General features: G+C 48.1%; 1 protein-coding gene across 2 annotated transcripts in view; it reads left to right on the top strand.

The window, feature by feature from the left end:
• ACER1 (alkaline ceramidase 1) overlaps positions 1–6,997 on the top strand; it is a 35,149-nt gene extending 28,152 nt beyond the window's left edge. For both annotated transcript variants that reach the window (XM_057311451.1, XM_048226629.2), the window contains exons 2-6: positions 2,318–2,432; positions 2,511–2,652; positions 3,469–3,606; positions 5,512–5,649; positions 5,950–6,997. In XM_057311451.1, the coding sequence (XP_057167434.1) occupies positions 2,354–2,432; positions 2,511–2,652; positions 3,469–3,606; positions 5,512–5,649; positions 5,950–6,115 (663 nt within the window). In that variant the 5' untranslated portion in view covers positions 2,318–2,353 and the 3' untranslated portion in view covers positions 6,116–6,997. The remainder of the gene's footprint in view (positions 1–2,317; positions 2,433–2,510; positions 2,653–3,468; positions 3,607–5,511; positions 5,650–5,949) is intronic.
• Positions 6,998–15,828: the final 8,831 nt, after the last annotated feature.

The following is a 15,828-nucleotide window of genomic DNA, read 5'->3' as shown; positions in this document are numbered from 1 at the left end:
TCTTTGTGGTGGCAAAATAGCTGCCATATCTTGAACATCGTGACAATATCCCAGGACCTTAGAGAGTTGACAATGGTGCAACTCAATTTCGGTGACTCCCAGGCTCTGTGTCTGCTCCAAGTTTCAAATTCCCAGGAAAATCTGGTTGGCCCAGTTTGGGATAGGTGTCTACTCCAGTGGGGTTGGGTCTCAGGATGCAGACACAGCATGCATGTTCTCAGACGGCCATTGTGAACCAGGTGGCTGGGCCAGAGATGTGTATGACATTGTCCATTGGTGGGCATCCGATGCCTTGGTATGGAAAGCAAGGACATGGCTGGGGTCATGGGCTGCAAAACCAGTTTGCCAAGGGTCCTCAAATTGTGGAACCAGTCTTTGAGCTGATTCACCATCACCCAAGGAGAGCCCTGGGCTTCCCTAGAATCAGAAGGACTCCTGCCTTGGGAGCTTGTCTTGGTGCCCAGGATCTAGGGTCCTAGATGGTGACCTTGTATCAGGTAAATGAGTTCCCCACACCCACCACTGTGCTCTGGACTTTTTTTTTATTGAAGTGTAGTTGACATACAATATTATATTAGTGTCAGGTGTACAACATGGTGATTGGACAATTACATACATACAACTCACCACGATAAGTGTAGTTACCATCTGTCACAATACAATGTTATTATAATATTATTGACTACACTCCCTATGCAGCACTTTCCATCCCCATGACTTAGTGATTTTATAACTGGAAGTTCGCACCTCCTCCCCCATTTTGCCCATCCCCCACCCCTTCCTTTCTGGCAACCACCAGTATTTATGAGTCTGTTCTGTTTTTTGTTTGTTCGTTTGTTTTGTTTTTCTTAGATTCCACATATAAGTGAAACCATACGGTATTTGTCTTTCTCTGACTGACCTGTTTCACTTGGCATAATACCCTCCAGGTCCCTCCGTATTGTCACAAATGGCAACATTCCCTTCCTTTTCTGGCTGAATGCTATTCCTGTATAGATACAGCACTGTCTTCTGTAGCCAGTCGCATACCAGCGGGCACTTGGTTGCTTCCATCTCTTGGCTCTTATAAATAAAGCTGCAGTAAACGTAGGGGTGCGTATTATCTTTACAAATTAGGGTTTTTGTTTTTTGGGAGGTAAATGCCCTGCCGTAGAATTCCTGGGTCCTGTGGTATTTCTATTTTTAATCTTTGAGGAACCTCCCCAGTGGCTGCCCCAACTTGCATTCCCGTCAACAGTGCACGCGGGTTTCCTTTTCTCCACAGTCTTACCCAACACTTGGTATTTCTTCTTCTTTTTTTCAATACTAGCCATGCTGCCTGGTGTGAGGTGATAGCTTATTCCGGTTTTGACTCACATTTCCTTGCTCTCTGTTTTTGAGTCAGCACCCTTCAGACTAGGCTTCTGAGAAATAACGGAGCACCCTGGTTAACAGGGCACTATTTCTTCACGTTCTACGATGGGACGCAGGCGATGGAGGAGACCTTTACAAGGGGAAGCTTTTATTGGGGGAGAGAAGGGTGTAATTGAGTGAGGAAGCGGCTGACCTCAAGTTGGCTGGTAGAAGAAGACCGTGAGAACACTTGTCTCTGAGCTCATGTGAGAGACTCAGTGTGGCCCAGACATCTGGGGGAAATTTGAGGGGGGCTCTGAAGTCCTGTATCAGGAGTCAGGGACTCTGCCTTTTTTGCTCTAATTATCTCACCAGGGTACAATGGAATCTTCTAGTGGCTTTGCGATGAGTGATGAGTGATGAGAGATGAGTGGTGACATCATCTCTCGGATGGCCAAGGGAATATGTGCTTGTGTAGTCCTGGGTTTTGAAAATTTCTCAGTTTCGGTTTCTAATACAGTCAATCCTGATCAATGTAACTCACATTAAAAAAAAAAAAAGTAATGCATTCATTTGCTTTTCTATCCCATTGGTCAGACCAGGTCACGAGGGTATAGTGAGTGGCAAGGAAGTCTGGAAAAATGTCGTGTAGCTGTGTCCAAAACTTGGGGGGATCTTATTTCTAAAAGGAAAAGGGGGCGGATGTATGCAGAAGGTTAGTAGATAGTCTTTGCCACACTCACAGAATGAATGAATGAGTGAATGAATGAATGAGTTAATGAACCAATAGAATAACAGATGGAGCAGTGAAGCCACTGATGACAGGTTGACTGTCAGGATCAACTGAAAGAGCGATAAATTCTGGGTTAATTGCCTGAAAGGGGGCAGGTGACCACCTGGCTTATAACTTAGGGTTGGACACAGGGGCAGCCCTCCTCTGCCTGCGCTTCTGACAACCCCGTCCCCATGTCCTCCTCTTTTCCAGTTCAGCAATGTCACCTTCTTCATCTTTGGGCCTCTCATGATGTTTCTGATGCACCCCTACGCCCAGAAACGCTCATGCTATGTTTATGTCACCTGCATCCTCTTCATGGTCGTAGGTAGGTGGGGGTCTGTGACAGTGGGTGGTAGGGGTGGGGACCACCCCCTTGACCACCTACCTTTGTCTCTTGCTCCAGGCCTGTTCTCCATGTACTTCCACATGACGCTTAGCTTCCTGGGCCAGCTGCTGGATGAGATCGCTATCCTGTGGCTGCTGGCCAGTGGCTACAGTATATGGATGCCCCGCTGCTACTTCCCCACTTTCCTAGGAGAAAACAGGTGGGGCGGGGGCTGGTCCTCTGTTGATCCCACCAGAGCCCATCTGGGCTCCTGGGTCCACTCCCTGAGCCCATCTGAGGTCCTTGGAATCCCTCCCCTGATCACCCCAGGACTTTCTCCTGACCCTACCTGACTTAACTGGCTTCCAGGGACTCCTCCTTTGAGAGTGCTTGGGGTCCCTGGAAATCCTCTCCGGATCCTGCCTGGATCGTCCGGTACCTTCTCCAGAACCTGTCCGAAGCCACTTGGGGGTCCCAGGAACCCACACTTAAGCTTACCTGGGCCCCAGGGACCTCTCCCTTGAGCCTATCACCTGGGCACCCTGGAACTTTCCTGGGATCCTCCTGGGCCCCTCTCTTGACCTGAGACCCCTCTGAATCTCTCTGCTGACCTTCTTTGACCTATCTGAGCCTTCCAGGACCCCTCTCCTGACAGTGTCTGGGACCTCTGTAATTCCTTCCTTAATCATACCCAGGGGAGCTGGGTATGTTTGACCTCACCTGGGCCCTGACACCCTCTGTTGACCTGACTAAGCCCCTTGGAGCCCCCTAAGACCCTCTCATCATCCTACCCACCCCTACCCCCGGGGCGCCCTTCAGACCCTGCCTGGGCCCACGTGGGATGTTTCATCGGACCCTTCTTGGGACCCTCTGCTGAGCCCACCTGGGAACCTCAAGACCTTTTTCTGAGTGTGGTTGGGCTCCCTGGAACCCCTTCCCTTTGCTCATCTACCTCTGTCTCAAGATCCCCTGACCCTGCCTGAACCCCCAGGACCCTCCCAGCCGCCCTCCCACAGCTGCATCCTTCTTCCCCCAGGCCCCAGTTCATCTGCCTGGTCATCACCACCACCGTGGTCAGCACCTTCCTGTCCTTCCTGAGGCCCGTGGTCAACGCGTACGCCCTCAACAGCATTGCTGTGCATATTCTGTACATCGTGTTCCAGGAATACAAGAGGTGGGTGGTGCTCGCAGGCGCCTGCCCGGGGAGGTGGCTCCCATCCCATTGGCTAATCTAACTGGAAGCCCTAGGACAAAGGAGTCCCCAGCTTCAGTCCACATGGGTCAGCACCCCGCCCTCCCAGGGCATAGGGCAGAATGGAGAGGGATAGGGAAGGATCTAGAAGGAAAGATGGAAGATAGGGCACACACAGGGCTAATTAAGTAGATAATACCCAGATCATACCAATGTTGCCTCAGTTTCTCAAGATGTCTTCTTCCAACTAGTCTTGTTGAAATTGGGATGCAAACATAGTCTCTTAGGTTTTCTTTGTGTCATAGCGGTCTCTCCCTCCCCCCCCCCTTGATAACAGAAACTCCATCATTTGTCCTGTAGAACACTCTGGATTGGGCTGTCTGCTTCCTGTGGTGTCTCTCATTGTGTTTCTTGTTTTTATTATTATTATTATTATTATTTCTTGCAAATTAATAGTTAGACCTAGATTTAGGTTTACATATTTTGAGGCCAGAATATTTCATGCATGGTGCTGGGTGTTTCTTGTTCCATGCCATTAGGACCCCACGATGAGTGGTTGTTCCACATTTAGTGCTATTAAGGTTGATCAGTGGCTTGAGATGGCGTCATCTCCTCCCTTCATTATAAAGTTTTTCACCGACTTTTCACCTAAGGATTTCAGCAGTCATTCAGGCACACTGCTCCCATCCACGGATTCATTAGTGGTTGCAAGAGGGTGGTTTTCAGATTTCATTATTCCTTCTGCGGTGATTATCTGGAGTTCTTCCATCAAGAAGGACTTTTCGCTCGTCAACCTGGAAATACAGTTTGCGCAGGAATGACAGGGTGGATAATTTGATTCTTTCCCTTAATTGATCAATTTCCAGAGTAATGAGTTGGAGCCTTAGCCATCTCTAGCAGGGACCAACGAAATTAAAAAAAAAGTATTATTATGAACTCATGGATGCTTATATCTCAGAAGTGTTTCAATCCATTACAGTCACCGTGCTGTATTTTTTATAACTTTTTATTTTGAAGTAGTTACAGACTCGTGGCAAGTTGCAAAAATAGGGCACAGTCTTGTGTATCCTTCATCCAGCTTCCCCCAGCCTTTCCCAGTGGAGCATTCTCTGTAACCATAGTACAGCCTCGAAAGGAGGAAATTGATGACGGAACAATGCTCTTAACTAGATCTCAGCCTCTATATTCAGATTTCATCAGTCCTTACGCATTATTCTTTTTTGATGTTCACACCGTCGCATTTTAGACTAGGGGGCAGGGCCTGCACTTTTAACCACATAGGAGTTACTGCCTCATTAATCCCCGGTATGCTCTTTCCTAAAGGATGCTGGGTCAGCTCTGCTGTCGGGGAAACAGATTCTGATCTTGAGTTGTCCCAAGAGAATGGCCTGCAGAGAATTTGCCCTCCCACACAGGGACACGGACATTCCCATAGCCACACAGACATGAATTCTCATGCACTGACTCACAGGTGTGCACAAACTTACAGCCCCCAAACACAAACAGGGGAGGGCTTGTTGGTTAAGAAATCTGCAGCGTGACAAACCCGGTTCTGACCCCAGCTCTGCCACTTTCTAGCTGTCTAACCTTGGGTGGTGTTGGAGCAGACCTTCATCTCACATGCCTGCTTTCTATTCTACGAAATGAGAATAATAGCATTGTTGTGAGGCCTGAGTTTTTATCTGCAAAACTTTTAGAACCGAATCTGGCATCCTATCAGTGCCCAGCAAATGTGAGCAATCATCACAAATTAGGCCCCCTCCCTCTGGGACTCTTGGTCATTCCCTCCTCCCAGCCTCATCTCCTTGGATGGCGGAATTTCCCATCAGCCCTTTTTCAGGCTCTGCTATCGGAGTCAGACTCTGATCTTCCTCCTTCTCTCTCTAGGACCAGCAATAAGGAGCTTCGGCATATAATGGAGGTCTCCGTAGTTTTATGGGCTTTTGCGTTGACCAGCTGGATCAGTGACCGCTTGCTCTGCAGTTTCTGGCAGCAGATCAATTTCTTTTACCTGCATAGCATCTGGTAAGCACCTGCCCTGTGGTATGGGGCGCCAGACCAGAAAATCTCAGGTGCCAGAGCTTGGAGCAGGAGCCTGGGGGCAGAGAGGGGAGGCACAGATATTGGTGTGTGTGTGTGTGTGTGTGTGTGTGTGTGTGTGTGTGTGTGTAGGGGCTAGTTGCAATCAAGGGTCTGATCCAGAATGTCCCTTTGGATGGTCAGGATCCATGAGAAGGAAGAAGAGAGCCAAGGTGGGGGCATCAAGCTAGCTCAGGGACATCTTGGCATCTCGCGCCCTCACCACCTCCTCCCTGCACCCCACAGGCATGTACTCATCAGCATCACCTTTCCTTATGGCATGGTTACCATGGCCTTAGTGGACGCCAGGTACGAGATGCCAGGTCAAACCCTCAAAGTCCGCTACTGGCCTCGGGACACTTGGCCTGTGGGGCTGCCCTACGTGGAAGTCAGTGACGACAAGAACTGCTGATGTCTGCCAGTTTCTTGACTACCCAAGCACCCGCCAACTCACCTGTGTCTTGAAGATGGAGGCCTGGGTCAGGAGTCTGAGAGATGCTCATGGTTCTTTCCTCTACCTCCCTTTCTCCATCCTCCTTGTCCTGTGTGGCCCCGCCCCAAGACAGGGGATGGACTTCATGAGCCTTCCGCGCGGCAGTCTGATGACCCTGGGTGAGCTGCCGGGCATAGCTTCCCCCCGCGACCTGCCCCTATTCTCCTTCATTTCCTCCTTTGTGTTCACTTGTGAGGCTGGATCACCAGGTGCTGTGATTACCTGGCAGCCACTGGGAATGACTTCAGGCTGGGGCTTGGTGCCCGGGCACCTCATAAATTGTGGCCGTCACTACCACACCCTTTGGACCTGTCTTTGGCCATGCAATGTCCCTGGTACTGGGCGGGGGGCATCTCAGAGGACAGACGTGATTTCCAGTCCCCTCATTCTGCACTCACTCATGTGTGCAGAGACCCTGCGGATCCTCTCACACACGTGCCCCCACAGACCTGTGGGCCCATCTCACTGGTAGACAGTGGAGCAACACGGAGGCCCAGACTGGGCAATCTGGCTGTCGTTGGGGCATGGGCATCAGGAGGGGAGCTGGGGTGGCCTGTATGGGCTCTCAAAGTGAGAGGAGAATGGGAGGATGATATCTGTGGTGGTTAAGAGCACAGGGCTTGGAGTCAGGCCGACCGAAGCTTTAATCCTTCTCCACCATTTCCTCGTCGTATCATCTGGGGGAAGTGATTTTTCCTGCCTTTGACGCTCAAATACCTTGTCTGTGATATGACAATGTTTCTGCCCTCCTGGGACTTCTGCGTGGATAAAACAAGGTCATGTATAAAAAGTGTTTACAGGGAGTCTGGAAAACATCCATCCATCCATCCCCTTGTCCTTGAATCCCTCCCTCCCTCCATCTATATTCAGCCATCCACTTACGTTCATTTACCCATTCACATAATGTAATCATCCTTTCATTCATCTGTGTTCCCACTCATTCATTCGTCTCTTCAACAAATACATATCGAGTTCCTACTATATGTCTGACACTACCCGCTGGTGACACAAGGCAACAAAGACATGCAATGTCCCTGCTCTAATGAGGAGACACGTGTTAGACAAATAAAAAGGCACCCAAGGCATTTCTGGACACTAATACGTGCTGCAAAAACGATAAAGCAGGTGACACTTTAGAGAACTCTGAGGTGGGGAAGCAGCCCTTTCAAATGGGTGCTCAGTGGGAGAGCGCACTTTCCAGATGAACTCTCAATGACAAGAGGAGACCAGCCATACTGAGAGCTGGCTGGCAAGACCATTCTGGGGAGAGGGAATGGCAGGTGCGAAACTCCCAGGGTGTGGATGAACTGGAACTGGCAGGACAGAGAGAACACTTTTTTTTTTTTTTTTAAGTACGTCATTAGTTTTTGATGTAACGTTCAACGATCAGAAAGAACACTCTTGCCGGAGCTTAGTAAATGAGGGGGAGTGTACAATAAGAGATTTGTAATCTGGGGGCTGGGGTATGTTTAGTATCCATGGACCACTTGACATTCTTTGTAAAAGAGGATTGTCTGGGCATGTGATTGAGGCCCCTGGAGAGTGTCACTCCGAAAGGAGTAAAGGCTAGCCCATCTGGCCTGCTGGAGAGATGGGGAAATTGAAAGAGGAAGGGCCCTCTCTCATATTTATTGAGACTACCATGTGCTATATGCCCATGACACACATCATTGAACCTAACACCCCTCCCACAACCCTTCAGATAGACATGAATATTCTCATTGTATAGATGTGGCTCAGAGAGGGCAAGCAACTTACCCAGGACCTCACAGCCTGGACTCGAACCAGGTCTGTCCTTCCCCCAAAGTTCCATGCACCACAGTCAGTCAGTGTAGGACTGAATCTGGATCACAGATCCACTGCTTCCAATCCCTTTGAATTTCTTGTTCTAGAAACTGGAGGTTCTTCACCGCTGGCCCCAAGATGGATCATGCTGGGAAGAGGGGGCCTGAGAGGGAGGGAGTTTCTGCACACTTATAAAATTGCCTGTAAAATGTTGTCTTGGTGTTTTTGGTGGGGGGAAAGGAGCTGTACTTCCACGAGATTCTCTAATGGGGTATTAAGCACCCTGAAAGTGAAGAACCTCAGTTCTACACCTTCCGGTGGGGATAAGGGCAGCCAGAGAAGCATCTGATTCCTGTCCCGCCACCCATGTTTCTGTCTCTAAATACATACCAACAATTTGTCCCCAACATCTATCTCCTGGCCCCTGCTGACCCATCCTCACAGGCTTCTCTTGGGCTATAGAGGCAGCAGGTGGGTAGGAGGTCTGGATACTTGCCTAATTTGAACTAGCCATGTGATTTTGGCAAGTCCCAGTCACCATCAGGGAGGACTCTTTGGGGTAAAGGATAAAATGTTCAGCTCCAGCTGGCTGAAATGACAAAAGGACAATCGGCATATCTACTTTTGAAGTTTAAGGATCAAGCTGCAGATATGGCTGGATCCAGGCTTCGAGTGATGTCACCAGGGTCAGTCTCCCTCCATCCCTCTGGTCTACCTCATGGGTGGGAGGCAGCTGCCAGCAGTGCTAGGCTTTACGTCCTTCCAAGTTGAAAAGTGTATACCAGGAACATAAGAACTAGGAAGATTGGTTGGAGAAGAAAGGGATAAAGAAAGGGGGGGGTAATCAGAAGGGGAAATGAAGCATGAGAGACTATGGACTCTGAGAAACAAACTGAGGGCTTCAGAGGGGAGGGGGGTGGGGGAATGGGATAGGCTGGTGATGGGTAGTAAGGAGGGCACGTACTGCATGGTGCACTGGTTGTTATACGCAACTAATGAATCATCGAACTTTACATCAGAAACCAGGGATGTACTGTATGGTGACTAACATAATATAATAAAAAATATTATAAAAAAGAAAAGAAAAGTGTATACAAAGCTCCAAGCACACATGCTCAATATCATTAGCTGGGAAATGTAAATCAAAGCCACGAGATACCATTTCATATTTACAAAATTGGCCCTAAAAAAAAAAAACAAACCAGAAGAATAAACGTAGAGAAATTGGAACCCTTGTACATTGCTAATAGAAATGTAGTTTGCTGAAACCACTGTGAGAAACAGTTTGGCGGCCCCTCAAAAGTTAAGCATAGAATTGCCGTGTGATCTGGCAATTCCGCTCTTAGGGATATACCCAAAAGAATTGAAAGTATGTATTCTAACAAATACTTGTACAGAAGTGTTCATAGAAGCACCACTGATAAGAGTCAAAAGGTGGAAACCATATAAATGTCTATCAATGGATGAACTCTTAAACAAAGGTAGTGTATCCATACAGTGAAATATTATTCTGCTATAAAAAGGAGTGAAACACGGACGCACACTACCATGTGGATGAACCCAGCACACACGGTCTCAGTGAGAGAGCCAGACACACAGTCACATAGTATGTGATTTCATTTATATGAAACGTCCAGAACAGGCAAATCCACAGAGACAGAAAGTGGGTTTGTGGGTGCCAGGGGCTGAGAGGAGGGAATGGGGAGTGACACCTAATAGGGATGAGTTTCCTTTCCTCATGTCTTCCACATAGGGGTAGTGGTTACACAACATTGTGAGCGTTCTAAATGTCACTGAACTGTATACTTTAATAGGGTTAATGGTTAATTTTATGGTATGCGAATTCCTACACAACTAAAATTGAATAAAGCTCCCAGAGTCCCTCTCAGCTGGTCTTAGGTCATGCCCCACCCCCACTAAACCAATCCCAGGAGTCAGAGAGATGCAATCCTTTGATGGGTCAGGTTTGGACATGTTTCCTCTTGCCAGTGGGGAGCTCCACTCTAAATGGGGTCTGAGAGGGGTGTGGGACAAATGGGGGTTGGGAGTTGGAGTCCTCCCTCAAGCCTTGTGCCCTGTTATGAGTTGGCATTCTCCTGGAAGGGCTGCCATTTTGAAATTCCTACAAAGGGGACTTAAAGGCTCGTATTGGCCCTGGGAGGAGTATGGGGATCAGCGATTGTTTCACAGAGGAAACTGCAAATGTCCAGTGTGCTGCCCTCTTCTGGGGAAATGCTTTGTTGCACATATTTTTGGTCTGCTCCCAAACCATTCATGGCTCCCTATTGCCTACGGGATAAGGGTCAAATGCTTCAATGTGACATTCAAGATCTGCTCCGAGTTGAAGTTAATCTAGGGTGGGACTCCAACTGACCACTGGGCTCTGCTCCAGCTTGGTCATATTCCGTATTGCTATGTGTGATTGTGTGTGCATTTGTGGCTGGCGAGAAACTGGTAGGTACGGGGAACATGTTGGAGATCAGAAAGAGGATTCCCCCAAATTCTGATGGGCTGAACCCTCTACAAGGTGAAAGGTAGGGGGGAATAAATGCCAAGCCCTCCCCATGGGTGCAAATAAACTGGACCACTAGGGGGCGATAGAGACCTAATGTAGTAGCCGGTCAGCCACAGGGGTAAACTAGACTCCCTAAGCTTTAAAATGTTACTTTCTAGCTGTGGGACTTGGGCCACCACTTATAGTCTCTCTGTGTCTCAATTTCATTGTTTGTAACATCGAGATAACATGTATCACGCATTTTGCCAAGTGCTCAAATTACTATTTACTTTATGTCTTTCTTTAAGTCTACTCCCTTTGGTCACACTGGTGTGTTTAAATAGGAAACATTGTGTCACTTAAACAAGTCATTTGTTATAGATAAAAAACAACCAGAAAAGTGGATACAGTAGCAACAAAAAGTGTTATAAACTGCAGCTCAGTGATCCTGAACCCAGTCTGCACATTCGAATCCCCAGCTGAATTTAAACAAAAGTGTGTGTGTGTGTGTGTGTGCACGTGTACGCGTGTGTATGGGGGTGTGTGTCTCTGTCTTACTCCAGACTAATGAGACCAGAATCTCTGAAGGTGGGAATTTTTTTAAGGCTCCTGGTACTGGTATTTTTTACAGATTATCAGGAGATTTCAAAGTCCAGGCACCAGATAGGATGACCTGTCCCAGGCTCTGAACTCTAGGTCTGTTCTCTTGTCATTAAGGTAGATTAGAGAGTGACAGGGAGGAGTTTCAGATGCATGAGCACCAAGCCAAGACTTTCTTCTTGGAGGAGTTAGAAAGACTGAAGAGAAATGAAAAGGAACCAACCTTCTCCTATGTGACTCAGTATTATTTCATTTCATGCAACAACGATTTATTGAGCCTCTGCTTTGTGGCAGGCACCGTGCTCAGGATACATCAGTGAACAAGACAAAGACCCCTGCTCTCTTGGAGTTTCCGTTGCATCTAGGGGATATAGACAATGGACTCAATAAGTATTAGGAGGTGAGAAGTGCTGTGGATAAAGGAAAAATTAAAGCAGGGTCACAAGTGTTGGGGAGCTATGTGGGGGGACAGAATTAGATGGGATCATCAGGGTAGGTTTCATCGAGAGGGTCCCTGGCTCTGCCATATATGCATCATGCAACTTTGGGGTAACTCACTCACCTCCTCTGAGCCTCAGTTTTCTTACCTGTAAAACAGGGGCAACAACACCTACCTCCTAGTATTGTGAGGATGAAATGAGATAATACGAGTTTGCACCTAGCAGGTGTTGGCTATGACAGGGCCACCACCAATGAGAAAATGGGGCAGCCCTCTGTTGACCTCCTGAAGGAAGGAATACAGTGGTTCTATTTTAGGCACAGGATGCGTTTTTTAAATTTTTTGCTTTTTATTATCGAAATTTACACATACAGATATAAAGTATAAAGAGCAGTTTGATGAACGGTTTGCTATATCCATCACCCAGATTTAACAATGTTTAACATTTGCCATTTTTGCTTCTATTTCGCATCTATTTTTAATTAATATATTTATTTTATTTTTTTAAAGATTGATCTATCTATCTATCTATCTGACAGAGAGAGAGAGAGAGCGAGCACACAAGCAGGGGGGAGAGGCAGGCAGAGGGAAAGGGAGAGGCAGGCTCCCTCCTGAGCAGGGACCCAGGATCCTGGGATCATGACCTAAGCTGAAGGCAGATGCTTAACCCACTGAGCCACCCAGGCACCCCTTATTAATGTATTTTGAAGGCAATTAGTACCCTGACATTTATACAGCCATAAGGCATAGAATCCTTCTAAACCAGTACCATGCATCTCTAAAAAATAAAAACATTTTCCTACACAACCATAATCTCATTATCACAACTAACCAGATACATTTTCAAATATCAGCTGCTATTATCCACATTCGTACTTCCCCAGCTGATGCAGCTCATTTGTTCAAAACCCAAGATCCAGTGACAGACGCCCACACTGCAGTTCGTTGTGAGGCCACTTCCTGCGCCTCTGGGCAGTTACCTTTTCTCTCATTCCCTCCTGTTGACGCAAGGAAGCCAGGCTGTTGAGATTCCACCTTCTAGATTTGTCTGACCGCTTCCATGATGTCATCTCTCATGCTCCTCTATATTCATGTGTTTCTCCCGTGAACTAGAAGTTAGGACGTTAGGGGTGATCAGGTTCGGGTTAAACTTCTTGGGCAAGAACTTTCTGTTTGGTGCTGTGTACTTCTCATCACCCCAGCAGGAGCCCGTCTTTCTGCTTGTCCCGCTGCTTCGCTGCTAAGAGTGGTCACCGTACCAAGGTGGTGACAGCATGATGTTTCCATGGTAAAGTTACTTTTTTCCTCTTTGCTTTTAGCAGGCAATCTGAGGGAAGATCTTTGGGGAACGTGGGACTATCCAGTCCCCTGTAACCTTCCAAGGAATGGTTTTAGCCTCCATTGATGACTCTTGTCCGCAATGGTTGTTTCATTAGTGGTTTCAAAATAGTGATTTTGCTATCATCCTTTCAACATTATCAGCTGGCGTTTTTCTGTGAAAAGGGCTTTCCCTCATCAACTGGGCTGCTTTCATGCTGTAAAGGCATGATAAACAAGGAGTTGATGCAGTTGTCACTTTCGAAAGTGACGAATGAGCTCTGCTGTTGTTTTGATATTATTATGGATTCGTGGATACTTACATGTTCACAGTGTCAAGAAGTCCATTAATTTTTTAATGTGGTAAAAATACACATAACAAAGTTTATGACTGTAACCATTTTAAGTGCACACCTCAGTGGCACGAAGCACACTCACACTTGTGCAACCACACCCGCCCTCCATCTCCAGACCTTTCTCATCTCCCCTAAACTGAGACTCTGTCCCTGGGAAACACGGACTCTCCACTCCCTGCCCCACCCCCAGCTCCCACCATCCCCTCTCTGTCTCCATGGACTGGATTCCTCTAGGGACCTTCTACGAGTGGAATCATGTAGGATGTGTCCTTTTGTGTCTGGCTTATTTCACTGAGCATAATATCCTCCAGTTTCATCCATGTTGTAGCAGGTGTCCTTCCTTTTTAAGGCTAAATAATATTCCGTTGCATGGATGGATCCCATTTTGTTTTTCCATTCAACTGTTGATTGACACTTGGGTTGTTTCTCCATTATTCTTTCTTTCTTTCTTTCTTTCTTTCTTTCTTTCTTTCTTTCTTTCTTAAGATTTTATTTATTTATTTGACAGAGACAGCCAGTGGGAGAGGGAACACAGGCAGGGGGAGTGGGAGAGGAAGAAGCAGGCTCCCAGCGGAGGAGCCTGATGTGGGGCTCGATCCCAGGACTCCGTGATCACGCCCTGAGCCGAAGGCAGACGCTTAACGACTGAGCCACCCAGGTGCCCCTCCCCATTATTCTTTCTGATTCTTAAAGGGTTTTGCTTGATTTCATAGGAGCCCTGGGGATATAATTTGAAAACCCCCAACAGTTCAGAATCTAACTTAAGGAGAATTTCCCAGATGAGTAAGGGGGAGGTGGCTGAGTTTCTGAAGCTCTCCCTTGTAACAACTGTAGCTTGAAGGTTTTTCACTGCAAGCTTCCTTTAGAGACAAATGGCTAACCCCTCAATTTTTGTCCCTTTACCTGGGGGAGTGGTTCGGAAATTTGAATAAGTTTCACTCTTATCTGCAGGGCTAGTTCAACTATCCCTCTGGGTGCAGACCATGCACCCAGAGTTTCTGATTCCGTAAATCAAGGGAGACCAGAATTTGCATTTTGAATAAAGTTCCCAGGGGATGCCGAACCTGCTGGTTCAAGGACCACTTAGAACAACTGATCCACTTACATCCAGTTATAGGATTAAAAAAAAAAAAAAAGTTGTACCCACTTTCAAGTTGCTGCTTATTTTCTCAGCGTGTTCTTCATTTATTCCCCCAGCACGCCCAGCCCTAGATCAAAAAGGTACCGTATTACTATGACAGCATCTGGCCTTCTTCAGAGTTTTACACGGAATTATGTTCATTCCAAAGTTACTGATTTCCTGGTGCTGTTCTTCAGCGCAAAGTAGTGCCCTGATTACCTAAACAATACTTGGCCGACACTTAAATGTGAAGCAGAGGGAAACAAACAAACAAACAAAAACAAAACACCAAACAAAACCCAAGCAAAACAAAAGCCCTGGTTTATTACAAGAAGAAATTTAAAATAACTGTACAGGGGCTGCTGGGTGGCTCAGTCGGTTAAGCGTTTGCCTTTGGCTCAGGTCATGATCCCGGGGTCCTGGGTTGGAGCCCCGCATCAGGCTCTCTAGTCAGGGGGTAGCCTGCTTCTCCCTCTCCTTCCCGCTTGTGCTCTGTCGCTATCTCTGCCTCTCTCTCAAATAAAAAAATAAAATCTTTTAAAATAACATAACTGTCCAAGGGTCCCCAAGTTGCAGGCAGAAGTCCTATTGTCCGAGAGGTAAGTGGCTTGCAAGATCCTAAAAAAGATGGAGCGATATGTCCCTATCTCATCTAAACAAAGTTTACAAATTGTGAAATTATATGATCATGAGTAAATTAAAAAACGATTTTAGAGGGATTAGCACTATAAATTTCAAGAATAAAATGAGACTTTCCTGATCATTTTAATGTAGAAGATTTCAAATGTGTATCCTTCAAATTAATGTGAACTAGCATTACAAGGTACTGAGTGTTCCCATTTCACAGATGTGCAAACTGAGACTCGGGGAGAAGCGAGTGGACCAGGCTTTCCCTGATGCAGATTCAGCACTGGAAAATTAATTTCCAGTTCCAGAGCCCAGAGTCCATTCCATGACACGGTAGCAACACGTGGCCAGGAAACAAAAGTGTTCCTAGGGCTCTCTCCCCAGAGCTCGAACCGCCACCTCAGCTGGACCAGGTTAAGCTCAGGCCGGGGGAAGCTCCGGCCACGAGGCAGCGCCCCCTGCGGGCCGCAGTGCGCAGGCGCGGCACGCCCGTCCCGCCCCCGCCCCCCTCCACGTGCGGCGCACACCTCGCGCTCCCCTCCGCCGGGCTCGCCTCGCGCCTCCCTCCCTCCCTCCCACCGCCCCTCCGGTTCGGGCTTCCCATTGGCTGGGGGCTTCGTCCCTCCGACCGCAGCCCGGCAGGCCCCCGCCAGGCAGGAAGTCCCGCCCCAGGAGCGGCCGTCCGCGCCGCAGATTAGCCTGGGCTGCTGTCAGTCGGGGCGGCAGGCCAGAGTCGGCGGCGGGGGCCCGCGGTCGGTGCGCGACCCGGACTGGCGGTGGTTTCCGGTTCCGCGGGGCTGGCGGGCGGGCGGGCAGCCGGGAGCGGCGGCGGCGGCGGCGCCTGACAGACAATGAGGGCGGCGGGGCGGCGCTGAGCGGCGGCGGCGGCGAGCG

Source organism: Ursus arctos, unplaced genomic scaffold (genome assembly GCF_023065955.2).
Source record: "Ursus arctos isolate Adak ecotype North America unplaced genomic scaffold, UrsArc2.0 scaffold_14, whole genome shotgun sequence".
Taxonomy (NCBI): Eukaryota; Metazoa; Chordata; class Mammalia; order Carnivora; family Ursidae; genus Ursus; species Ursus arctos.
Note: the sequence above shows the minus strand (reverse complement) of the source record. Positions and strands in the feature narration are given on the sequence as shown.